This window comes from Neodiprion virginianus, chromosome 4 (assembly GCF_021901495.1).
Source record: "Neodiprion virginianus isolate iyNeoVirg1 chromosome 4, iyNeoVirg1.1, whole genome shotgun sequence".
In the NCBI taxonomy this organism is placed as follows: domain Eukaryota; kingdom Metazoa; phylum Arthropoda; class Insecta; order Hymenoptera; family Diprionidae; genus Neodiprion; species Neodiprion virginianus.
The window spans coordinates 14767602-14792822 of NC_060880.1; the positions used below are offsets into that span (position 1 = coordinate 14767602).

General features: G+C 39.5%; 6 protein-coding genes, 1 long non-coding RNA gene and 1 other non-coding gene across 10 annotated transcripts; 6 read left to right on the forward strand and 2 right to left on the reverse strand.

Annotated features, from left to right (window-relative positions):
• Positions 1–213: 213 nt before the first annotated feature.
• LOC124303729 (uncharacterized) lies at positions 214–8912 on the reverse strand. The gene is made up of 8 exons (XM_046761311.1): positions 8740–8912; positions 6134–6371; positions 5391–5608; positions 4353–4735; positions 3988–4253; positions 3619–3914; positions 3038–3424; positions 214–1206 (listed from the first exon to the last, which is right to left on the reverse strand). Exons 1-8 carry the CDS (start codon positions 8775–8777, stop codon positions 750–752), a joined length of 2283 nt encoding a protein of 760 aa, XP_046617267.1. The 5' UTR covers positions 8778–8912; the 3' UTR covers positions 214–749.
• LOC124303734 (uncharacterized) lies at positions 6255–8072 on the forward strand. Its single transcript, XR_006907974.1, has 2 exons — positions 6255–6392; positions 7030–8072. It is a non-coding gene; the product is annotated as an uncharacterized LOC124303734 (long non-coding RNA).
• Positions 8596–8667, forward strand: Trnaa-ugc (transfer RNA alanine (anticodon UGC)). Its single transcript has one exon. It is a non-coding gene; the product is annotated as a tRNA-Ala (tRNA).
• Positions 8913–9922: 1010 nt separating the features above from the next.
• On the forward strand, positions 9923–12505 carry LOC124302255 (epimerase family protein SDR39U1). The gene is made up of 6 exons (XM_046758204.1): positions 9923–10097; positions 10434–10540; positions 10646–10916; positions 11565–11830; positions 11928–12041; positions 12126–12505. Exons 1-6 carry the CDS (start codon positions 10073–10075, stop codon positions 12231–12233), a joined length of 891 nt encoding a protein of 296 aa, XP_046614160.1. The 5' UTR covers positions 9923–10072; the 3' UTR covers positions 12234–12505.
• Positions 12506–12569: 64 nt separating this feature from the next.
• On the forward strand, positions 12570–13494 carry LOC124302257 (uncharacterized). Of its 2 annotated transcripts, XM_046758208.1 has the most exons (3): positions 12570–12801; positions 12893–13180; positions 13272–13494. In XM_046758208.1, exons 1-3 carry the CDS (start codon positions 12705–12707, stop codon positions 13403–13405), a joined length of 519 nt encoding a protein of 172 aa, XP_046614164.1. In that variant the 5' UTR covers positions 12570–12704; the 3' UTR covers positions 13406–13494. The 2 variants fall into 2 exon arrangements, with proteins under 2 accessions (XP_046614164.1, XP_046614163.1); XM_046758207.1 differs by having other exon boundaries at positions 12893–13494.
• Positions 13495–14610: 1116 nt separating this feature from the next.
• On the forward strand, positions 14611–18449 carry LOC124302256 (nucleolin-like). Its single transcript, XM_046758206.1, has 5 exons — positions 14611–14855; positions 15454–15699; positions 15792–15932; positions 16305–16432; positions 16690–18449. The coding sequence occupies exons 1-5, from the start codon at positions 14748–14750 to the stop codon at positions 16706–16708; spliced, it is 642 nt and encodes a 213-aa protein (XP_046614162.1). The 5' UTR covers positions 14611–14747; the 3' UTR covers positions 16709–18449.
• A 595-nt stretch (positions 18450–19044) lies between these two features.
• On the reverse strand, positions 19045–20976 carry LOC124302389 (E3 ubiquitin-protein ligase rnf146-like). The gene is made up of 3 exons (XM_046758546.1): positions 20443–20976; positions 19993–20235; positions 19045–19786 (listed from the first exon to the last, which is right to left on the reverse strand). Exons 1-3 carry the CDS (start codon positions 20591–20593, stop codon positions 19485–19487), a joined length of 696 nt encoding a protein of 231 aa, XP_046614502.1. The 5' UTR covers positions 20594–20976; the 3' UTR covers positions 19045–19484.
• A 729-nt stretch (positions 20977–21705) lies between these two features.
• LOC124302381 (dipeptidase 1-like) lies at positions 21706–24480 on the forward strand. 2 transcript variants are annotated; one of them, XM_046758518.1, is made up of 8 exons: positions 21706–21846; positions 22126–22249; positions 22405–22576; positions 22814–23245; positions 23344–23602; positions 23722–23806; positions 23937–24012; positions 24083–24480. In XM_046758518.1, exons 1-8 carry the CDS (start codon positions 21760–21762, stop codon positions 24315–24317), a joined length of 1470 nt encoding a protein of 489 aa, XP_046614474.1. In that variant the 5' UTR covers positions 21706–21759; the 3' UTR covers positions 24318–24480. The 2 variants fall into 2 exon arrangements, with proteins under 2 accessions (XP_046614474.1, XP_046614475.1); XM_046758519.1 differs by lacking the exon at positions 21706–21846 and adding an exon at positions 21991–22012.
• The last annotated feature ends 741 nt before the right edge of the window (positions 24481–25221 follow it).

Below are 25221 nucleotides of genomic sequence, written 5' to 3' on the forward strand. Positions count from 1 at the left end.
TTTATTTTAATCATAACAACTACAGCGTACATTCATGTTATTTTATCGGATCCACCGCGATAAATATATTTACTACTATATAACATAAGATATTCTCATTCAATCTTTTGCTTGTTTACATTTGTTGTAAGTAATAAATTAATTTATAGTTAATATTGGCAGTATATAATGTGTATTCTGGAGTTTACATCTACAGTCAATACCTGAGTATACTGTTTATAATCTTGATTTCGCAGCTTCTTTCAAGGTTTTTTTTGTCCGTTTCTTTTGCTTTAAATTTCAAATCGGCGTATAAACACATCTTCATAAAATATCAGCGACTATAACAAATTATACAAGTCTATCATTATACTACTATATTATACGTACCTATGGAAGGAATTTGAAATGTGTATAATGTTGCGCGTAAATTGATTAGAAAATCTGGAATCTTAATTATCCTTTGAATACAGGTATACGTACCCTGCATTTGAATTATACATATTCACTACACTTTATTGGTATATATATTATATAAAACAACGATTACTTTATCATGTGTAAATTTGCTTCTAAAATCTCTAATACAAGCGCGTTGTCGTTGTTCTCTCTCTTATATTTATTTTACCTCGATGTTCTCCCCGTCTTTTAGAGAGCAAAAATACGGATCCGCCTTAGCCTCGTATGAATATACCTATTTTCTACGGATATCGGTGATAGAAATCTGGCCTGAAAACGCAGTTCATTAAATTATCTTGTCTTGGAACTTCTCAGTTGCCAGCGTTGTCGTACCAGGGGCGCATCCAGCTTTTAGGCGTCCTACTGCTGCCTCGGATTAATTCCCTGCCTAATACATTTCCAGGAATTTTATCAATGTTCGGTTTCCAAGTGGCGCGACTTCGCCCGCGAGAAGTAACCGGGTCGCGGTTCGCCTGTGCCGAATCGTTGTCCTGCAGGACAACGAAAGACTTGGGATCCTCCCTCCCAAAGCTCGGCGAGTAAGGCCTCTGACTCTTAGGGTTGTAGATTATACTTTCATTCTCTGACGGTAAAACCTCCGCTGGAACTACTCCAGGACCTGGATGTCTGTTACGGCCAAAACCACGCGGCTCGTCGTCCACGTTACAGACGTGCAGCCGGTACGTAGGACTCGGCGAGCGTCGTCGCAGGACCGACGGATCCGTCGCTTCGACGTGCGTCGTCGGACGCTGCAGGCCCAACGATCCTCTGAAAAAAGATATACGAGTATATATATATTAGACCTGTCCTTAAGAAGGGCAAAATCGAATTTTAATAGTCTTACCCACCAGATTGGTTCGTAATAATTCAAAAAAAATGTCAGAGTTTTTAAACATTTTTCCCTCCATATTTACCCACCGCTAGGAAGCCTTACTTTTTCCCATAAGAAAAGCATGGATTTTTCGTGATTTTTACTTTTTTTTTTACCGCTGCCCTAATTATCAGCTAAAAAATCGTAAATTCTCAGAAAACGTTGACAGTTGTTACCTTTTTGTCGAATTTTTTGGAATTCGATAAAAGCATTTTTGGGCTAGATCAATCACATCTTTATTCTCTGTATGTTGCGAAAAAGGCGGAAAAAAGCAAAAAAAGTCGAAGAACGTCGTTTTGAGAGCTAAAAATAGGAGGAATAAAATGGCAGAGGTTACAAAAAATAGGAAACTTTTCGCTGAAGATGGTAAATTCTCAGAAATTGCTAAAAATAGAACAAAAGTCGAAAAGTATTGTTACAAAGCGGAAAATTAAGAGAGGAAAAGGATTGATTTTGTGACGAAGCTCTCCTTTTAAAGTCTCGAGATAGACTGTTTTTACAATAATGTTGGTTGACGCAGCAACCTTATTCTTTTGAAAGACATAAGAGATTTATAAACGTCTTTTATCTATGACGACTACTAGATCATTAAAAAGGGGACAAAACGGGTGATTTCACCCTTTGTAACAGTATCTTTCAGAGGTCTAAAAATAGAAGTTCTGTTCTATTATTCTATAATAATAAAAAAATGTGTGAAGACTCAACCGATTTTAACTTCTATATTTATACCTCTGAAAGATACTTTTCGACTTTTGTTCTATTTTTAGCAATTTCTGAGAATTTACCATCTTCAGCAAAAAGTTTCCTATTTTTTGTAACCTCTGCCATTTTATTCCTCCTATTTTTAGCTCTCAAAACGACGTTCTTCGACTTTTTTTGCTTTTTTCCGCCTTTTTCGCAACATACAGAGAATAAAGATGTAATTGATCTAGCCCAATAATGCTTGTATCGAATTCCAAAAAATTCGTCAAAAAGGTAACATAACTGTCAACATTTTCTGAGAATTTACGATTTTTTAGCTGATAATTAGGCCAGCGGTAAAAAGAAGATTAAAAATCACGAAAAATCAATGCTTTTCCTATGGGAAAAAGTAAGGCTTCCTAGCGGTGGGTAAATATGGAGGGAAAATTTTTTTAAAATTCTGACATTTTTTTTGAATTATTACGAACCAATTTGGGGGGTAAGACCATTAAAATTCGATTTTGCCCTTCTTAAGGACAGGTCTAATATAAATATATGTATATATACATATAGGAAGAGCTACGGAGTTGCGATAGTGGGAAATTGGTAGAGAAATGACTTTTTCGCGCATTTTAGTATAATTATTGACGAATCGGCCGGACCATCTGATGATGAATAAAAAATTTGGAAGAGAGAAAGGAACGCTTAGAAAATTTCGAGCAAATATGTTATTTGTGCCAATAATAGAGAACACGAATGAAACTAACATTGAATCAGTTCGAAAATAGCAGAGTTTAATCGTTCCAAACGTTCTCACTGTAAAATATTACATAAAATGGTTGGTGTATATGGTTATCTTGTAGTTATTCGAATTTCCTTTGTCAGACTAATCTAATTCTATCATATATAATACATGAGATTTTTTTAAAAGATTTGTCCTCCTTTGCTAACTTTTGATTCAGACGTTCTGGCCGATTCATACTACGAAATCGTTGAAAATATTTCAGGTGAACAATATTAGCAACATCATAGACTGCGAATTTTTACCTCCGACTGCCAGACGGTGGTTTTCCAACGAGGCTGTTCTCATGGACCCTCGTCTGCAATACCTGGAAGGCGTCTTGGTCGTCTCCGGGATTCGGACGGCCGAAATTCTCGGTGTTGTTATTGTTGGTCCAATAATTGTCCCTACGCCTCGACTCGCTGGAACTTCTTTCGCGTCTGCGATGCATCCTGGGCTCTCCCGTCGGCAAGTGGTGATTCCTTTGGGTGCAGTAGGCGTTCCGATACTCGGGCTGCAAGTCGATGCTACCCTCGAGCTGCAAGTTAGCCGGCATTTTGACCGACTCGACCCGCGGAATATTTCCGTACGGAACGTACTGCGACCGCACTTCGGTCGTAGCCTCGAACAACTTTTGGCGGAAATTCTCATCTCTACGGATTAACAAAAAAAGAACTCTGTAGCTTCTCTTACTGCATTATACAAATATTCAATTTACACCAGTTGATCCGGTTATATGCGGCAATTTCTAACGAGCGCCGATTGGGAGAATCGTTTTGTAATTATCAGTGCAGATGTTCTACCGGTAATAATGGTTTTTCATCAATTTTACTAGACAAGCTCGAACCTTGCGTCGTTCCGCGGTCTCGACGATCGGTTTCCGCTACCCAAATTCCGTGCTGTTCTCTCAACGCTGTCGATCAGACCGCTGTTTCTACCCGAGGGCCGCAACGCTAACGGCGGTTTCCGGTAAACCGGCGAGTCCTTGGAGAAGTCTAAATACTTGGACTTGTACTCGGGGTCCATGTCGATTTTCGTGCTGAATTTTGCACGCGTCGGTGACGACGACGATATCTTAGAACCGTCCGATCTTCCGATCTCGTCGTCAGGCTTCATCAGCCTCGGACGCTCTCTTGGGAAATCCTGATATGTAGGACAATGGGTGAGTAGAAGAATCGAAAGGGTTTTATCGAGGACCGAATTTTTATAATCTTACCTTGAAGGCATCCCTGTACTCCGGAATCTCGAGAGGCGGTCCTTTCGATTCGTTCATATCCGCGTCAAGGCGTTCAATCTTGTCCGTATTGGTCAAGTCCTCCACGTCATCTTCGTCATCCGTGTCTAGCTTTCGGTTTTCTTCGCCGTCCAAATTCGCCTCGCCGACTGATCGCGGGTTGACGAATTGTTCCGACGTCTCGGTCGTATTGTAAAAATTACCCTCGGTCGTCAGATGCGTTTCCGGTTTCTTCAAAGAACGTTTCCCTGCGAAAATTTCAACACATTAACAATATACATAACCGAAAATATTAATTATTTCGAAAATAATCCATATGTACGAATGATAATTTTTTTCTCATTCACCGCTCAGATTGTGATTCCTGAATACGTCCTTGTATTCCGGAATGTGGCGAGACTCTCCCTCCATTTTCAAGTTTGCGCTCTGCCTGAGTATTTCCGGTCTTCTCGCACCGACGAACGGCACGTATTTCTCGTGGTTTTCGGTCGAAGTTTCGAAGTCACCCTCCAGCCTGAGATGAGTCGGAAGTCTGGCCAGTTCCGGGCGACTCACGTTGAGCCATTCGATGAATTTCTCGCAATTCTCCGACATCATGCTCATGTCACCTTCCATCTTCAGGGACGTCGGTCGCCGCGCCAATTCCGCGCGGTGAACACCCTCGTGGGCAACGTAGCACGACTGTTCCGTGTCGGCGATGAATTTTCCCTCGTGTTTCAGACTAGTGCCTCTGGATTAAGATAAGAGTAGTAATTTTTCTGTCTCTATTTGTTTCGCAAAATTGAGAAAATACTACAACGATAACAACGCCAAGAACGCGACCTTTGAGTCACCCTGAAGAATAAATTCCTTTTTTGGATTTTCCCGCGACGAGCTATGATTTATGGGGCAAAATTCATAATTCGTATGGCCCCAGGGTGCAGAGGTATTTCGTGCAAGGCACCGCGCTTTCCGAGTATAATTCCGAGAGAAGCGTCTGATCGATTTATTTCTACGACGTTGCGTACTCCGGAATTTAAGATTACACGATTATACATTTCGAAGGGATCAATTGCGGCTCTGAACAGCAGAAACGCGTAATTCTAATCGTCTCGCAACGGTCGAGTCGCTTCTTTATTTCTGCCATTCCGTGAGGGTAAAAAATTTTTCGGTTTATTTCATTGCAGGATTTTAACTGTGACTCATTATTTACGGCGTATCCTTTTTCCACCCAAGAAATCTATACATTCACTCAAATTTTCATCCTTTTGTTACAGAGATTTCATTAATTGGAGTTCACAGACTTCTTTTTCTTCTTCGCTAAAGAATACGTCTGTTGGATAATACGCTGCAGAACTGATTTTTCATCCTTTGACCTAGAATTAAAATGATGAACATGATCGCACCTCCGTAAGAGCGGCGGCCGACCTGGAGCGTTCAAATGAGGTACAAATCGCGAACTTTCAGTTTTCATTTCCATAACTTCTTGAGCGTCAGCAACCTCCGGATTGTACGCCGGTTCCTTGCTCCTTTCTTCCGCCTTGATTATCGCTCGTTCCGTCAGGAGACTCGGATCATCGTGATGATTGAGTGAATCAGGAACAAATCCCGCGGCGGCACGCTCCTACAATCCATGAAACTTTGGATTATAAATGTTGCACGATTTCAAAGAAGTCTGCGGAGCTTCGGATTATCTATAATTGGTTTAGGAATGCGTGCTGAAATGTGGAATAGAGCAGAATATAGAATTCGGGCTAAGCGATCGGTCGATTTTCGATTTCAGTTCGTTTATAATTCAGAGCGATGAATATTGGAAGGTGGAAATTGATCAATATTTTTCTTTCTCGCAGCTGTACAGCCTTTATTTTGAACATCCGTTTTGTTATTTTTACGTTCTTTATTCGCCTTCATTGTATAAGCTCGGATTTAAGGAATCAATATTCTTCAAAAGACGCACGAGATACTAAGCGTACTTTTCCACACCGCCAGAGCCACCCAATGTAGAGTGGATAAGCACCCTGTAGACGAGGCTTCACAAAGCGTGATTGATTGCAAAATTTATTCGTACCAAGAACTACGAAATTGCGCAAAAGGCAAAATGAAAATGAAAAATCATTAATTCATTACCGACGGTCGTTGTACCAGTTACCTTCCAGATGTCCTCGCTACTAGCACGGAACGCCCTGCGATACTCGGTGATGAGATTCCCGAGGGAGCCTTCCGCCCTGCAGAGGCTGTCTTTGGGCCGACCCTGGACCCGTCTTCGGCGATAACGAGCGAGCTCGTCCACCGTCAGACTCTGTGGGAATGGCCATCGCTCTTTGCCCTTGCCTCGCGCTATCTCAGAGTCGGAGGAAGACTTGCCCAACCCGCAGAGCTGCCGCCGTCTAGAATTATTGCACAAGAAGGTAAACAGGCGGGACGGTGTTGAAATTCCGAATTTTAAAAGTTCCAAAATTGAAGTAAAGAAATCAGATTTTGACGAAACATCAAAATTTCGAATAGTCCAACACTCGGCGCTCAAAGTTCCGAAAGTGCAGAGTTCTGAAATGACAAAATGCTGAAGGACGTAACTCCGACAAGTCAAAGTTCGAAAAGTGCGAAAATTAGAAAATTTAAAAATCTAAATCATAGAAATTCCGAATGATCGAAAATCTTCAGTTCTGTGAATTTCTGGTTTGGTGAAATTTCATTGCTTTGAACTTTCTTTGTTTTGGATTTTGAATATTTTTTTGGATTTTTTACACCTGGTCGTTGAGTAAACTACGCTGTATAAGTATATTTTCATGTCCCGAACTTTACTCTATCGAAACTTTATTTTTTAGAACCTTGGTCTATCGTAACTTGAGTTTTCGGAACTTTGAGCCGTCGAGTTTCCAACCATTCGAAACTTTGTTGTTTCGTAAAAGTTTGATTTCTTTACTTCACGTTTAGCCACCAAATTATTCGGAACTAGGAGTTTTCGGAAATTTTTAAATTCAGAATTTCATACCCCGCCCCAAACAGACAGCTAAATGTATAGATTAGGAGAAAGTTTTTTTGCAGAGTTTCGTTCGGGAAGATTGAAAATAATTGAGTTGGACGAAGGAGTTGCTTAGAGAAGCTGTTTTTTCAATTGTTTTTCGCAAAATCCAATGTAATCTGTATACCTTGACGCACTCTTAGGCTTTATTTTTAATTTCCTCTAAATATACTCATATACATATACTCACATTCAAAGACAATATTGAATCGTTTTCACCATTCATCGCTAGCTTGCAGTGAGTCTAAATTTAATTTTGCGAATAAAAATGACAAAAATAACTTACGAAAAGGGAGAGAAATATATGGAAATAGATTCCAAAGAAGCGAAGTCTCGCGACCGCGTTACCAAAGCTGCAGGATGCCGACGGCAGAAATCGCGTGTTAAAAACTCGCAAAAGGCATGCTGCGGGCCGGGCCGAGAGTTCGAAACAAACTGAGCACGACTGCAGGGAGGATAATGGGCGTCGGGAGGAAGGTACATGCCGTCACAGGCATCTCCGCATACGGGGAACATCGATTTAGAACACGAGGAGAAATAAAATCCGGTTTATGCGGTATAATGGATTCCCGACACGGAAGCAATCGAATTAAGAGGCAATCCAGAAAGTGGACCAAAAATACACCGGTGCCAATCACGTTTCGGGCAATTAATTATTCGACGAGCCGCCATCCTGTCTTTTATCTTCGTCCGTATGTAAAGCGCTTTTCGCTTTACTCCTAATCCGTGGATGATCGCTCATCTTTACCGGATCACGCGATGATCGGCTCAGCTCTAATATACCCACTTAGCGGTATTAACTGCATAATTTAACTGCCTCGTTGATGTAATCTGCCAAGTTTTATCATCAATATAGATAGAATGATACAAACCTCAGAGATTTTTTCTTCTCGATACCCGAAACATCGCAGAAGGTTTACGTTTTCCTTTGAATCTTCATTTCTGATGGACAGCTTGTAGGTATAAATTGAGTATTGCAGATAATACAGTGATTTTGTATCGTAGATATTTTTGAGCAGTTCTATACTAATAATGAATTTGATCGACGTAAGACCGGCAGTTAATGCAATTACGGTACGTAAAAATTATTTCCTGGTTCGAATTTCAAATGGTTTGAATATCAGGCGCCGTAGCGCAACGGTCAGTGCTGCCAGTCGTTTCAACTAATACGACATAAACTATGCATGATATAGATGGGCTTTGGTAAACGCTCGCGCAGGACCAGAATTAAACAACGCCGACCGCTCTGTTGCACTGCGGTTCATCGATAATCTTCGTGTAAAAAAATAGCGGGAAATATATGAATATATAGATTGTCGCATGCGAAGGTAACTCAACGGCGCGTGAGCCAACCTGAGTAAACAGCATGTGACGAGTGGGTAATAACAGTTTCTTTTTTTAAGTTTGATTATCACTGTAGATACGTGGCGAATATGGCATTAACTCTCTAGTACGATGAACGTGTATTTTTGCAATACTTTCGATGCTCTAGAATGATTTTTTTCATCAAAACTATGTTCACGCGGTGAATTCGGTGACGAATTACGAGCGTTAACGGGATCTGGAATACTTAGAGCACATCACATATCGGGGATGTAGCTCAGTGGTAGAGCGTTCGCTTTGCATGTGAAAGGCCCCGGGTTCGATCCCCGGCATCTCCAGTTTTTTGCGGCTCCATATAGTTCAACTGTAAACGTGATTGAAGATCGGGGATCTTTTTTTTTTATCGTTACCTTTTGGTGGGCTGATCCTTTTTCTTGGTCTCGCCCATCGCATTGTTGCACCTGATGCAGTTTTACTCGACTGCACCTTGTAGGATAAACCTTTTACAGGAATCAACGAATTGCGTACCGCACGAATCTAAGACACGGAACGCGTCTGGTATCGGCCGACCTCATAGCGTGACTGGGGCACCAGGAGCCATTAGAACCTGCAGAATACATGTATAAGTTGCGCAGTGGCGAAGGTGGAGGAGCGTGCGTTATGTATATCCCCGAGTCTTTCGAGGAATGGCAAAATACTCCTGCCTCTTGACATGCACCCTGTGTATTTACGGCGGCGGAAACACAGGGGGGGACTTCGCGATCGTCCTTGACCCACAATTTATACTTTCGCCGACACACTTATGAAAAATTTATTTTGATTTCGCGAAGAATCACACCTATTAGAAGAGGCTTTAAATCAAGTCACGACGTTTCATGTAAATATTTTAAATTTACATGGATGCCATTTTTACGAATGAATTATCAAACGTATTCCAAAGTTCGACTATCCGATTGTCAATTGCACCATCGGTTTTCCAGCAGCAAATTTTCATCCGTCAAGAACTAATTAGCTTCCAAAAAAAAAATTTTTTATCAATACAGTCATAATTAATGGCATTACAGCTCATTTGTAATGTAATGTCGCATATTGTTGACCGCGATACCGGACGAGTCCTCGTTTGCTATATCAAGTTTGGCCTATAAATCATCGCCTTAAGCGGACTAATTGTAAGTAGGTTACACACTACATTTAAACGGGGCTATCTCCTTCATCAACTAATCCTAGACGCAATTCTGTAACTGTGGTCAAGGCGTTTTTTACGTTGCGTATTGATGCACGCAACTCGAACGTTCTTTGAATGAAGGCGCGTCTCTCGACATGCCGCTCTTCTCGCCAAACTACAATTATTATCTCAGAAGATCTCTGCCAAGTTTTGTGGCGAAAATATTGTGCAGTACTCATTTTCGGTACGATGATTCAATAGAGCATCGTTTACTTTCAATTTTGAGAGATATTGAATTACCCACATTGCCAAAAAAATGAATATCGAGTTACCGACAGATACAAGAATAGCCGGCCAGTATCAATTCTGCATTGCCGACGTGCGTGACTGATTTATCGACCATATTTCTGTCAATCTACCGACCAGATTTCAATTACCGACTATTTGATAGCTAACAGCTGTGCGTCGCGATATTTTTAATCTGCTTTGTAAATATTTCCTCGATGTGAACTTGAAAAGCTCAGAAGCGAATCAATTCCAGTACAATTAACTAATTTTAGTTTACGCTGGGCTGAGCAATGACTGTGAATCACATTGTGATAGGTACGTATCACCGGCTAAAATTTATTTTCTACAAAATTATGTAATATAACCTAAAGGGAACTTCGAAATCAAGTATCATTTCAAAAGTATGTACGATACATCTTTTTATTGTATACGAAATTTTCGTAGTAGCTGTAAAATCATATCGATTTTCAAGAATTAGTCTCATATGTTTACTTATGAATTAAAATTTAAAGGTTATTCATTTTTTCTCATATACATTTAATTTGCGAACTTGAAATTTCGTTAATATGAAATTGGAATTTAATGAAAGAACGGCGTTCGTTGCAACGAACAACGAGATCAATCTTACGCCTTTTCTACAAATTATTCTAGGTGGTGGAACGGGGTTCATAGGAACCGCATTGGTCAATGCTTTTAAACAGCGAGGCTTCTGTCCAATTATAATATCTCGTATGCCAGGACCGTTTCGCATGTCTTGGGTAAGACTTGTTCAATTTTTACCGCTACTGAACTCCAAGTTTCCCTGGTAAAACAGTCCAATTTGAGAAACAGATTGTACCATATTTGGAATATTTGTTTTTCAGCATGATCTTGAGCGTGATGGTCTACCAAAGAATACGACTGCAGTGGTGAATGTTGCAGGACAGAATATACTTGATCCAACCCAAAGGTGGACTCCTGGATTCAAGCAAAATATATGGAACAGCAGAGTTGAAACTACGAAGTTACTGGCTCGGGCCGTCACTGCCTGTCCTCCCAAAGTCTTTGTCACAATATCTGGCGTCGCTTATTATCCACCCGACAAAAAGGAATACAACGAAGAAAGCATCTGCAACAAGTACGATTTTTTATCAGGTCAGGACAATAGGACCTTCAAACTAGTTGGCTTCTTAACATTTGACAATTGAATGTTTGCCCTGAATTAGATAATTTGTTCGACTCATTGTCTGTTAGTTTGTCAGAAATCATTTGATATATTATCCAATTTTCACGAACATTAGTTTCAAGAATTCTTTCAAGTTTGAGGTTAAAAAGAAATAAAATGCAAATCCAGTATTTAGACTACAAATACGGATGATTTTAATTTCACAGTTAAAGTCCTTTGTTCGTTCATCTTCGCCTCATGCGCAATGCACATCTCATTTCATACACTCCTTGTCATCATTAATGAAATTTCTGGTTTACTGGCTGCAGCCATCACTCTTCCCACTCATTAAACCTCAGACTGAGGATATTGATGGACTTATGGATACAGATTTGGCTGCATTTTAGCTGAATTCTTCAACAGGTGACTAAAATTATATGTCATTGGAAGTAGCTACCAAGTAGTTACTTTGTTGCGAAATCAGCACACAACTATTTTAGATGCAACGTATCCTTATTTCTCTGACTTTATTCGCAGTCAAATCGGTATCCGTGCTTCTATAGGTATTCCCTCCAGATCTGATGACTAGATTATCAATCCTGTTATTAAAATTATAACGACTATTTGTTTGTTGCCAGAACTCTGTCACGAGTGGGAAGACGCGGCTAAACTGCCAAAGGACCTAAACGTGCGACAGGCCATAATTCGATCAGGTGTCGTGCTCGGTAGAACGGGAGGAATGATCAAGCAGATATTTATCCCGTTTTACGTAGGACTAGGTGGTCCCATTGGCAGTGGAAAGCAGCCCATGCCTTGGATACACATCGATGATATTTCTAACATTTTCGTAAATGTTGTGGAAAACGATAATGTATCCGGTATATTCAATGGAGTTGCGCCTCAGGTATATTTCATCTAATAGTCCCATATTGTGCTTCTCCGGAAATGCGATTGCTTCTTCGAAGGTAGCTAGAATTAATCTGTATGTATTTCTTGCTTAGGTTGTGACCAACAAAGAATTCACAGACGCTTTTGCTTCTGCACTTTGGAGGCCGGCTAAAATCCCAGTTCCTGAATTTGCTCTAGCGCTTGCATTTAACAGAGAAAGGGCGAAGGTACGACATTTGATATTTTTTCGATATTCTTTACTAAAATAAATTATGGAATAAAACAATATTATTACCATGAATTTTTAACAGATCATGACGGAAGGACAAAAAGTTATCCCAAAACGGGTCTTGGAGTCGGGATTCAAATACAAGTATCCAACGATCGATTTGGCCTGCAATGATATTGCAAAATGGTGATGAAGCACTCGGCAGTTCTGACCGAAGGAATATCGAATCGAATTATCAGTCATAAAGTGCTAGCATAGTCTGTGGAAGAATTTCGATGTTCCAGTCATCTTTGTATTTATAGAAGCATTCTTTGTTTTGATAGAAATGCAAAATATACGCATATATAATCACCTGTTACGAAGATCTTATGTCAGTTGTGAAAATTTGAAACAGGTTTGCTTACGGAACACATTATATCACAGTCAGTTACTTATCTTTACAATTAAAATTCTGGCAGAGAACTCGCTGTTATTATCATGTTTGGCTTTTTCCGCGAATAACCAATCCAGCTCTTACTCATACAGTATCATCAGTATTTCGTTCACGGCTGCAGGCGCGACTTTCTTCTTTTTTTGTCATCTGTCAAAATCAATCTTGAGCATTTGCATATAATTCTGGGGTTAATAAATTTTTGTAAATTATAAGACAAGGGTCCCCAAAATGTTTTTGACCACGAAGGCAAGGCTTAAAATTGTCGATAATGAGAAACTACACATTTCTCGTCGGCCTGGTACAGCCGCCTGGCTGTTTCTCGGACGTAAGAAATGACAAAAACCTTGATAAAAGTTACATTTATTGATGTCAAAATTGTTTCCGAATTATCTCGAGTATTGAAATTTCTGTTTTAGTGTCTGTTCTTGTCTTTGTCGAACTTTGTCGTCGTCTCTCCGAAAATGTCTTTGTATCAACAGTGTTGATTTTTGGAGACATAATGTTTGTATTGGACACATTGGGAGATTGGGAGGATTTCGTCTTGGATAAAGTCGCAAATAAAGCGACATTCAGGCGGTCTAGTTGGAGCGATAAATTGTGCTTGGGTTCCGCTGGTGAAAAATCAGTAGTTACAATGGAATTGAGCAAAATTCGACACGTTGGTGTTTCCATGACTTTGGGGCTGTTCGTTCTTTTAAAGAACGGTAAAACCACTTCTTTGTCAACGCGCGGGCTGCATCGGGAGGAAATTCAAACAATGCGTCGAGAAGTTCACAATTTTTTGAATCTAACCAGAATTGAATGTCTCGATAAACTGCCGCCGGATCATCACAATCGCTTGCTCATACCGTCAGACTCGGACGATGAAATCTTCGATACTGCTGGAAAAACGAAAAATTAACAGGATGTACAAAGATATGTTGGAGTGACTACAGTTGTGTGCATTTGAAAAAGATATTCAATCAAGTGCAAGACGATTTTTAGCATTAATGTTTAGTGCATATGTAACGACCGAAATTTTCAAGTCGATTTGCCGCTCCGTATGCTGTTCATAAAAACTTCTTATAAAATGTAGGTAGATATGAATCGGCAAGTAGATACTAGTGGAAAATTAGTAAGATACATCTTCATGGAGTAGTCGATTTTCAACCTGACGGCACATATCTTTGGATTCGATTCTCCGGTGTATGCAGGATGAACTTTTGATTCCGTACTGAAAAATGTCGTCAGAGTAAAATTTGTTAATCGGTGATAAAGGAAGTATTCCGAAATGTGTACCAGTACGTGCAAAATTTCGGGACGGTCGTTTCGTAACTAGAATGAATATGCATGATTTGTCATTTTAGAACAGACGTACCGAAAATGATATCTTTATAGTGCGTTCGGTATTTATATCTGATTCCTCGATTACCTCGAAATGCAACGCTTCTTCTCTCTGCTCGTCACGCGTTTCGCGGTAGTCGAGGAATCAGATGTAAATATCGAACGTAGCTACGACAGTTCAGTGAGTCCAATTCATTTCGGAACGTTCCGAAATGTCGCATGTGCTAGCATACATTTCAGAATACGTCCATAGTCGCACCCTGTGTCACATAAAGTGAAGTCAAATCGAAAGTAAATTGGCGTTTAAAACCGTTCGACTCGGTACCAAATTATTCGAGTGTATCAATGGTCGAACCCAATGTTTTCAGCTCGTGAATTGAGAGTTTCAATTATCCAAGAATCTCGCAGCGAAGGGTGCAATTAAACCAAATTATTACAGGCATTTTTAGAAAGCCGCTGGTGTAGGTACCAAAATGAACCAAAGTATAGTTTACATCACACCCAATATTCTTCTGGTACACTTAGGGTTGCTATACTAGTGGCTCGCCAAAAAATGCCTTATACTAGATAGAAGAGACCTAATCTTTTGTTTTTATTGTTCCTGTTTGTCAAATTTATGCTTGTTATACGTTTCATAATACGCCCGTTAAACGTTTAACGGACGTTCGTGAATTCGGGAATCGCTTTCAAGACGAATTTAAACAAGGCGGCGTCGATCGGCAGCAGCGGAGCAACGCTTCCGGCAGCCGCGTCGGGTGTGACGTATAGCGGCATGGATGCGCAGCCGGTGTGCGTCAAGAGCGTACCATTTCACTCGAGTCGCGCCGCTGTAGTCGCCATATTGTTTGCGGTCTTCGCGTTCGTCGGTCCTCTTGTGCCAATCGGTAGTTTTCGTTTTCGGTATTGTGTTAGTGAGGAATAGTTAACAAAATTTCGCGAAAAGGCGGCATGAAGAAGACGAAGGACATGTCGGACGAAGACGAATATTCAGCAGACGATCCTGAGGAAGTCGAAGGTGTATCCGAAGACGAATGGACGCCCGAACCGGGAGCCGAGGTGAGGGAGGCCCACGCCACCGATCATATTCCATGATCGTTCTACGATCTGTTATTGCCTCTATATCGCGACGCCCGCGAGCAATTTACGGCAATATTCGACCTCCAGATCACCGAAGATCTTGCAGTCGTAGACCGTATTCGAAATCGTCTCGCGTTCCGCTCGCCGGTGATCTTCGCCGACTCTTCTATCCGTTTATAAAGTTTTTATTTTTCTCAACACAATATCAACTCTTCTCCGCTAATACACTTACACCATTTTTCGCAACTCGTATACCCGGCTTTTCTCTCTGATATTTCATTCATTTTCTATGTCGTTAATTCTTTTGCACGCTTTTTTTCACTTATAAATTTTCACCGAGCGTTATCGCGAATGCCGGCTCACGTTTCTCGAACTCGCGTCATGATTTAAATCCAGTTACATACTGGTTTTCTTCATTCCCAATTTGATTTGCTTTGTGTTAGCAGCTAAAATAATAGAAACATTTGCACTTTTCTTTGAGTTTGTCATAAGCATTCTATTGGCATTGTGCTTCGTAGATCATACTTATACACCAATAGCGTAGAATTTCAGATAAGCCAGAGCTTGGTTTTTTCAGGGTGGCACCAAAAAGAGGCCGCAAAGAGCCGCCAAGAAAAGACAGCACTCCGAGGAAGAGGAAGACGAGGAAGAGGAAGAAGAGGAAGAAGAAGAAGAAGATGAAGAGGAGGATGAGGAGTCGGATTCAGATTCGGGCAAGAAACCAAAAAAGAAGAGACGTTCAAAGAAGGAGGAAGAAGACGAAGATGACTCCGATGACAACAGTTTTAATGAACCTTCTGGCGTACCACCAAAGGATTATACCGTGAGCATAGTTGCCTTAGTTTTACCTTCACAGTGACTGATCCATCACGTCGTATTCAGATGTTAAAAATTAGTTTCTTGAATTTCTTTCAGTCTGGCGCCTTTGTTGTCGCTAAAGCAGATATTAACGGAGATACAGACCCTACCTTGTGGAGGATAGATGGCAAAGCACTTCTCCAAAAATATTTGCCTTGCAAAGAGGACGACAAAACTGTTTACAAAAGCACATCCACGGTGAGTTTTGGTATTTGGTTTGTGTAGCAATGAGAACTCTAAATTTTAATTTGCTCTTGAGAAGCTATCATAACTTTTTACTTATTAAACTATAAAGTTTTGTTCAAACCTTTAGATTAAATTAAGAAATATTTGCCATATAAAAATTTTCTGCTCAGAAATCTTGCAAAATTGCAGTTTAATCATGAATTACGTAGGGCAGACTGAAGTTTGATAGGTCATTAATTTGAAGAAATGTATTTAATTTTATTTTGCATGTAGTGGAAGTTTATCCATATGAACACTATCAGTATTAAAATACTGAATATATCGCAAAATTTCTTTGTGTGCGAATTTTATGTGATTTTAACAATCACAGTTTTTTTCTTTCAGTATTCTGGCTGGTCAGTAAACAACAAAGATAAGTACTTGGCAGCACAGGTCACATTCAAGGTCCAAAATCGTCATGAGACTATCGTTGAGTTACACCTGGATCGGCAACAACAGCAAGAAATTGTCAAGTGAGTATTCACGCTGTTGTTTAACATGAGACATGCACCTTTAGCATTTGGATTGACGCCGAGGGATGACAGAAATCATTTTTCGTATTGATTCAAGTCGAGTACTAAGTATTCTATTTGCTTAAACTTTGATGTTAAATAATATAACAGCATCACCGATTATTCAATTTTATGTTATCTTTGATGCTGAGACCAGACTGCTTTTATAAGGCGATCATCATTGCTATCATTGAACGAATTTTATGTGTTATTTTCAGAGAAGAAAAAGAGGATTAAGTGCAACACTACAAACATCCTCGTATTTGTTTATATATGTTTTAAGATAAAGTAAGGTAAACACAGATTGCAGTTAGTAGAAAAGTGGTCTAACGTGTTTTAATTAATACCAAAATGGAAAGAAAAACATACTAGACTCCCAGAAAATTTGTGCCGACTTTTCTATAATTACCGTATTGTACTTCCATACGAGTTTGGTAATGCTGAGATCTCGAAATTCGAATACAATTGAATACTCGAAAACTGGGATAGGCGAGTAAGTTTACTTTCTCCTGTGTTTTAATCTAATCATGATCATATTCCAGTATAACAATAGAACAATTATTTACGTTCTTTGGCATTTTCTTTCATCCTTGTTCCTTGAACTTTTATTGGTATTTCAACACCTCGAGTCTTAGCTGTTTGACAGTCTTTAGAGCTCAGTGCTAGTGTTAGGCCATGCTACGCAACTGCAGCTAGTTGTAAGAATATCGAAAATAACAAAACACAACATGAAATTAAAAAACATAAAAAATAATGATTAATCTAAAAAACTAGTAAATAACAAATCAATTCTAACTGCAAGCATCTTATGTTTTGATTTTATAACACAGACGAAAGGGACCTGTTAATTAGTCTTTCTAAATAAAATCTTAAGCATTCAAAATAACGCCGTCTTTGGCTGAGAATTCATTTAAAGGACAGCATATTATTGATATTGATAACGCTGCGTTGGGTTTTTCTAAATTGGAATTAATCAATTTCTTTTCAGTATGGTTTTTTACTCTTGTGACCCCAACTGCGAATAGGGTAATCAAATCCAAGAACCGTATAATTACGTACATACATATATCATCAGCGCTACTAATGATGATTGAATCATGGACGATTATTGAAAATAAAAACTATTTATTACTCTTTCACAAATTTGAACATTCAGTCTCTTATATCGATTCTTCATATAAATGTGAACATTTCCTGATTACATACTACTATTGGATATGAATTTGCAAATGATCAGTCATTAAAGGATGTCGATCATATACTTTTACCAAGAGACAAGTCTTCAAGCAAGAAATGAAATTCATTTTAGAACATTTACTGTCTGGTTGGACAAAAATATCTATACAAGTAATGTAGTAACTTATTTCAAACAAATATGAAACTTGTACTGAAATTGATCCAAGCAAGTTCATTAAACCATATCCTTTGTCAAGACGTATAAATTAAAGAAATTTTCAAGACGAAACAAATTAAAATGGAAAAAGATTTATTGATTATAAATGCGAAGTTAATGTATCGCGTATATATCATACTAAATTGTGAAACAGGTTTCTATATGCATTAAAAAGAATGAAGCCACAAAGTTTTTCTGTATTCAGTATCCTGATTAATAAATAGTCTGTTCTTACCAGGTTTAAAACGGTAATCTTTCTTGCCTGTCTAAATAAGCGACATGTTTACTTAACTCGGAACCTTTTCCACCTCTTCCTCAAAGAATAGCTTATTTCAAAGTTAACGTTGTACCGTACAAAGTAAAGATTATACATTTCAAATGCTGGCCCACAAGCATGAGAAAACAATAAAACGTATCAATTAGATAATTTGAGAGACATATTTGAACTATGAACAAACGGACTGTCGGTGAAGTACATTTCCGTTTGAAGACAAATCATTGATTGCCACTTGGTAAGAAGGAAAATTCAATATTTTCAAAATGTGGTTAACGTTCATACGAAATTGTTTTATAATATATGTATCAGGGTGGGCCAAAAAAATCGACTATTTTTTTTTTTCACTTTCTACTCCGAAAACTTGGTTGGTAGAGACCTCAAAAACATTTTCTCCAAGTATGAGCTCTTAATTTTAAAAGGAAGGTCCTCCGCCTCACAGTTTTCTATTTTTTTCTTATGGTGAGGAAGAAAAATACATATCTCGGTATCTACTATTTATAAGAAAAAAATGTGTATCATATTTTCGTAGGAAATTGAATTCCCTACAAAAAAGGTTTCTTACAATTTTTTTGTATACCTCACTGTTCAGAAGATATTCACCGTCAAACTTCAATACACACTATTTTTAACAGTTTTTTGTTAATAATTCAAACAATTTCAATTTATTTCATGAGTTTCGGGAAAATCTGTACTAATTTCAGGTTCTGTCGTCGAAGTAACTACAACAGAAGTTCTCTGTTTCACAAACTTTTTGTAATTTATCATTTTTTTAGTATTTTTACAAATTTTTTTTTAATATTTTGAAATCTCAATGATGCTCTTAATTAATTTTATGGCGTTTGTTCAGAGAACATTTTATAACTTTTTTTCACAAATTATATATAAAATGTTTCGCTCGAGGATTTTTGTTTTAAATCCTATCGCTTCATCTGTTTGTCTTGTGCAACTAACACCACTGTTAAAAATAGTGTGCATTGAAGTTTGACGGTGAATATCTTCTGAGCAGTGAGGTATACAAAAAAATTGTAAGAGACCTTTTTTTGTAGAGAATTCAATTTCCTACGAAAATATGATATAAATATAGATACCGAGATATGTATTTTTCTTCCTCACCATAAGAAAAAAAATAGAAAACTGCGAGGCAGAGGACCTTCCTATTAAAATTAAAAGCTCATACTTGGAGAGAATGTTTTTGAGGTCTCTACCAACCAAGTTTTGGGAGTACAAAGTGAAAAAAAAATAGTCGATTTTTTTGGCCCATCCTAATATGTATACTGTATATCAATCTCTTATATTCTACATACTTATAGTTAAATTGTACATGGATTTCATGTACGTGATGATCAGGTAGTATTGGCGGCATTGTTCACAGGACTGGCTGGTCTCTCTGCGCCTCTTATTTCCCTCACAATGGGCTCTTCTGCCCTTCCATTGAGTCTTAATCCAGCCACTCCCTTCTTAGGTATAGTACATAGATCGCGTTTAATTTTTCTCCTCCTAGAAGGATCATTACGACGCAATTGAAGCATGCATCCAAAATCTGCGATGTATAGGAAACCAGCTATGAGCAGCTCACAGGATCTTAGTCCCTGCTTGTACGCTGTTTCAAGTTCTGAACTTGTTCGCTGATCATATTGCCACCAGCCTGAAACAAATCAGTGAAATTTACTGGTAGAAAATGGCAGGAGAGGCAACTGAGTTAACAAGTCTAGTTTTGAGGTAATCACGAGAAATATGGCATAGGAAATTCGAACATGCAGGTTTCTCCTAAATGTGATAGTAAAGTTAAACAGTGCTACAATGTTGGTAGTGAACTCACAAAGAAGATATACAGCAAAATTTGATCCCTACCATTGCGTCCTTCGTAGAACCAGCGATACTGTTCCTCCTCTGTAACCTGAATGGTTTTGACCAATTCTTCAAGTTCCACAAGCCGAGGTTTTTCAAGAAAGTCAGGTGGGATCTCGTGCCGGCACATCGGGCACCGTTTACTCTGGTTTGCGACCCCTTTCACACAGAGGAAGCAAAATACATGACTGCAAGGAAGCTGAGCTGGGTGAACGCAGGGCTGTAGACAAACTGCGCATTCCGGACCTGCGAATAATTGTCAACCTTAGGAGAAAATTTAATGGAATCGGTTCTCAACCAGGCGGATAAACGGAGATGGGTTTCTTCAGAATAATTAATTGTTGAAGGATGTAAACAATGTCCAGTGACACAGAGTGTTTTCACTCATATCTTTTGAGACACTTTGGTAATGATCTGTAACTCAAATCCTTGAAGATAGAAGGTGGAGTTTACCGTCGCTGTCTTCTGTTTCAGCACCGAAGTCTTTTTCGCTTGACTCGTTGACGGGTGGATCCTCTGTTAAATCGATCACCGCATCGGCCATTGCGTGAATTTTTTGTATTTTCGAGTATCTGACGGGTTCACATAGCCTTGTACGTTTCATGTATTAAGCAATCAGTTCGACTGCCGAAGTATTATTTACCGCTTGTAATTCTCCTTCGTGGGAGGAACCTCCGAGAAGGAAGGGATAATTGAGTCTTGTAAATCTCAGTGTTGTTCTTCCGTCGGTGGTTGCAAATGCGACCGAATTTGCCAACGCATATTGCCTTCTTTTCTTTTACGTGTGAAAACTACGTGAAAAATCAATCGCTTGACGTTATACTACGAATTATAATCACACTGATTTAACCAAATTTTGTTCGAAATAATTATCAGTTAAAAAATACCAAACCGCGGAAGAAGCTGCACAGATGGCTTCACTTGCTTCTGCGCACCTTATGGTCGAAATTCGAAATTACATTCGTCTAATCGTCGGTATATACGTTAACATTTGATTCTACCTTACCGATATGCGATCGGCTTCAAAAGCGAAACAACAATTAGAACGCAATTAGTAACTATAAAACACGTATTTTTGTGTATTATTTATCAATACTCCTAAAAAGTGGTTTCGGTTGATGTAAATTTAAATACCGATTATTGCTATAAGGAGACTGAACTCCAATGGGAGAATTGACAAAACTTGTACAGCAATTGAGATTCATTTTTTTTACCACTAGCGTCGCTAGTTTTCTTTTTGCACCGGTGTCATTGGTTGTAGGGGTTGCAGGGATGCTCCAGATCGACCAATCGATGGTCTTGCAATGAGATTGGTAGAAAGTTTTCAATTCAAACTGGCGCCTCATACTTCCTCCTTTAGGCAGTTATTTGTTTACGTCGTTGACTGAATCCTCAGTCAACGCATTCGGTAAGAAAGAAGTGCCGCGGATACTTTCAGTTGATAAAACAGGAGAACATCGTCTGCAGGGTCTGCAGTAACAGCTGGGCTGAAATAAAAACGTAATTTTGTTAAGGTAACCTCCCAAGTCCCAATAGTGCCCAATGTACGCTTGTGGCTCAGTTGTGATAGGTCTCGTTCTCTCAGATTTTGAAGGATAAACTTGAACATGTTTAGTCACGAAGATGTTACCAAGACCGGATCACGCTGGCTTATTTTCGGGAAATACGGTCGATACGATTTGACCGGTTCACGCAGCCGCGTCCTGACAGCCAGCGGCTGAATCGCCACACAACACACCTTCCCTCGACTGTAAATAAAACATTTAAATAATGTTTCAACTTTACGAAGATTCGCGTGCTGACGGATTGGGATATCACCCGTCGCATCGCAGAGAAAAAGAGGTTGACATTCTTGAGGTATATCTATAATAAATCTGAACTTTACTCGTCCATTCTGATGTGGTTTGTTGTTCTTTATTTGACGACATAAACAAAGCTTACCACTCCTCTCGCTAGGACGATAATCCCCTATCAAAATCTCCAACTATGTCTGATCAAATTTTATTAAAGAACTTTCTCTCAGGTATTGATTTGAATCAGTACTCATTTATGTGTTGTAACTTTTATAAATCCATGAATAATATGTGACTAAGCCAATGCCAACAATGAAACTACAGTACATACTCGTTTTTTCAGACATGCCTGCAACTCTCGTCACCAGAGCTCATTTGCAAAATGCCTAACGGAGATGTCAGCCGGCGCATTAAAGAGGGTCTGGCTTCTTCCTCGAGAAAGGAAAACCAAAGCTCTCGTGAAGATGGTAAGCCGAATCTCCTTCAAATTTGTCTGTATTTTGGATAAGATCTTGGCTAGCTGTTTATGTAGGTATAACGACTAGTCATATCCTCATTTTCTTCTCAATCTATTAATACTCCCCAACTTTTTATTCTAATTCTAATCCTTAATATTTTGCAGGAACTAAATTGGGCAAGCGATGGTTCGTAATTCTTGGACTGCTCTTTCTGGGCTGCGCCCTAGTTGCCGGTGTAGGCTTACCATTGGCGCTCGAACTTCGCAGCTCACACCTACTGGAAGCCAGACTACTCGTTGTTAAACGAATACTATCAGAAATGCCACTCATTGACGGGTCAGTATTCATTTTTGATATCCCATGGTTAATAGTCACTTTAGAAACAATTTCTTATATAATACGAAATTCTTGAATTTCATCAACAAAATATATTAATCTGTTTTATTACATGTATGTCCCTAGAAAATGTTTCTGCACTTGAATTTTTTATCCCTAGACGGGAGAATACACCAAGATAATAAATGTAACCAATACTCCCTCAGTAGCCTTTTCAAATTTAATTTATTCCTCCAGGCATAACGATTTTGCTTGGAATTTGCGCCAGCGGGGAGGAACAGCGAGAAACTTTCCCTTCGAGGATGATCTTTCTAAGAACTTGACGTGGGGTCCAGAGTGGCAAACAGATTTAGTGCGTCTAAGACGGGGTAATGTTGGGGCTCAATTTTGGTCGGCTTACGTTCCTTGCGAGGCTCAGTTTCTGGATGCCGTTCAACTGACGTTAGAACAGATCGATCTTGTCAGAAGATTAACATCAAAACACCCAACGGGTATGCGTCTGGTAACTTCGAGTGCAGAGCTTGAGGGAGCTCACAGAGATGGCATGATTGCCAGTCTCGTTGGTCTGGAAGGCGGCCACAGCATTGGCTCCTCACTGGCAGTTTTACGCAGTTTTCATCTCTTGGGTGCTCGATACATGACTTTAACGCATCGCTGCAACACACCGTGGTAAGAAATCACGTAAAAATTGTTGCGATTTTACGAGCTATAATTCGTCTGAAATTCTAGCTGAAATTTTTTTTGCAATTTGTTGTTTAACTTTTCAGGGCGGATTCTAGTCTAGTAGAGGACCCGAACGAAGATGTGCCTCTGGATTATCACAGTAGTGGTCTGTCCACGTTCGGGCGAGCTATTGTCAAGGAGCTAAACAGACTGGGGATGCTAGTAGATCTTTCTCACGTTTCTACTCAGACAATGAGAGCAGCTTTGGCTGTGACTAAAGCACCTGTTATTTTTTCACACAGTGCAGCTAGAGCCTTGTGCAACTCGTCAAGAAATGTCCCAGACGACATTCTTCGCTATCTCGTGAGCATTGATCAGTTTTTCCAAACTATTACCAAGCCTTGGCGATTCGCTCCAATTGCCTGCATTTGGCAAAAGCATGGCAACGCAAATACAGATTATGCTTCAATTTTTATTTTTAGCCCATTAACGGAGGATTAGTGATGGTGAGCTTCGACAGTGCCCATCTAAGCTGCAGCAGCTCCGCTTCAATGCACGACGTAATCGGTGAGCTTTAAGTTTTTCACTTGTTGCAGGATTGGCGAGTCTGCAACAGATGACAAGTAGACTTTTGTCTAATTTGCGATTAATCGATATTGTGCGGATGGAGTAATCTGACGATTTACTTCCATTTCAGCACATATCACTCACATCAGAAAAACCGCGGGAGTTAATCACGTTGGACTCGGAGCTGGATACGATGGAATTATTAGGTACACTTCATGATGAATTCAAAGTTATGACAACGATGCAAGATTAGTCTATATATTGAAGGTTTTACAGCCCTCCGGCGGAGTTGCCAGACGTCTCTGGCTACCCTTTGCTACTGGCGGAGTTGACCAGAGATAGGCGATGGTCAGCAGCTGACATAAAGAAGCTTGCTGGTGGAAACTTGTTGAGAGTTTTGAAAGAGGCAGAGACTCAGTCTTTGGCCCTTTTGGCGCAGCAACCATCTGAGGAATGGATAGCGCAAGAGTTAATTGAGGATACCGCTTACTGCAGGTATCATGATGCGTGAAGAATTAACGCGATGCTAAAAAAATTCGGAAATGAGCGGGTTTCATCTTGTATAATTATAATTCATAGTAACTGTGATTATCTTCTCTATTCCGTTGATATACATCCAACTGTAAATGTGGAAATATTCTAAGTTTTTTAATAAAAGGAAATGTTCGCTGTAACGTTCATAAATCTAACTGTATGGTAATAGAATATCACAGCATATCTTGTATGGTCTAAGCTTCTTCAATTCGAAGTTACTTCAGATTTTCGTATTGGTTTCAATGATCTAGGATGGGAGTTCTAGGTCTATTATGAATTTGAATGATAACTCGCAATGATTCGAGCTGTCGAATCGTAATATCATTTATTAGCTCATATGGGAAAAGCCTAAGGCATAAAAACCCATGACGTTGCAACGATCTTATTTTACATATATTATCGTTACGTGTACATCCTATCATTACATGATATCAAGTCGGCCTAATGAGAATGTACGTCGCCCGTTTGACTCACACCATCGCAATCTCCCGTATATGATACGTTGGTTTTCGCATTATTTTCGTATATCTGTATCGGGGGATCTTGAGCCGTTGCCGTCCCCTCGGTCAGAAGTTCATTGTCAACGGATCGGAGAATCTCGAGCCGTTGTCGTTCTCTCGATCTCTATGACAAGAACTGTTTTCGTGAACCTCGTTAGGTTGGATGTGTATCAGCCTTAGGCCTCATCGTCAACGTGTTTTCGGTGTTTTCCGAAGCGAATCGTTCTGACGACTGCTACAAATTCGCGCGCGCGTCTGCTCATTTTTCCTTGAAAATCAGACACCAGCGCTGCCACGAGTTAATAGAGCGCGGCGATCTCGAGAAACTACGATGGCGCGATATTCAAAGACCTTCAGTCACCAAACATATCTCACTATTGA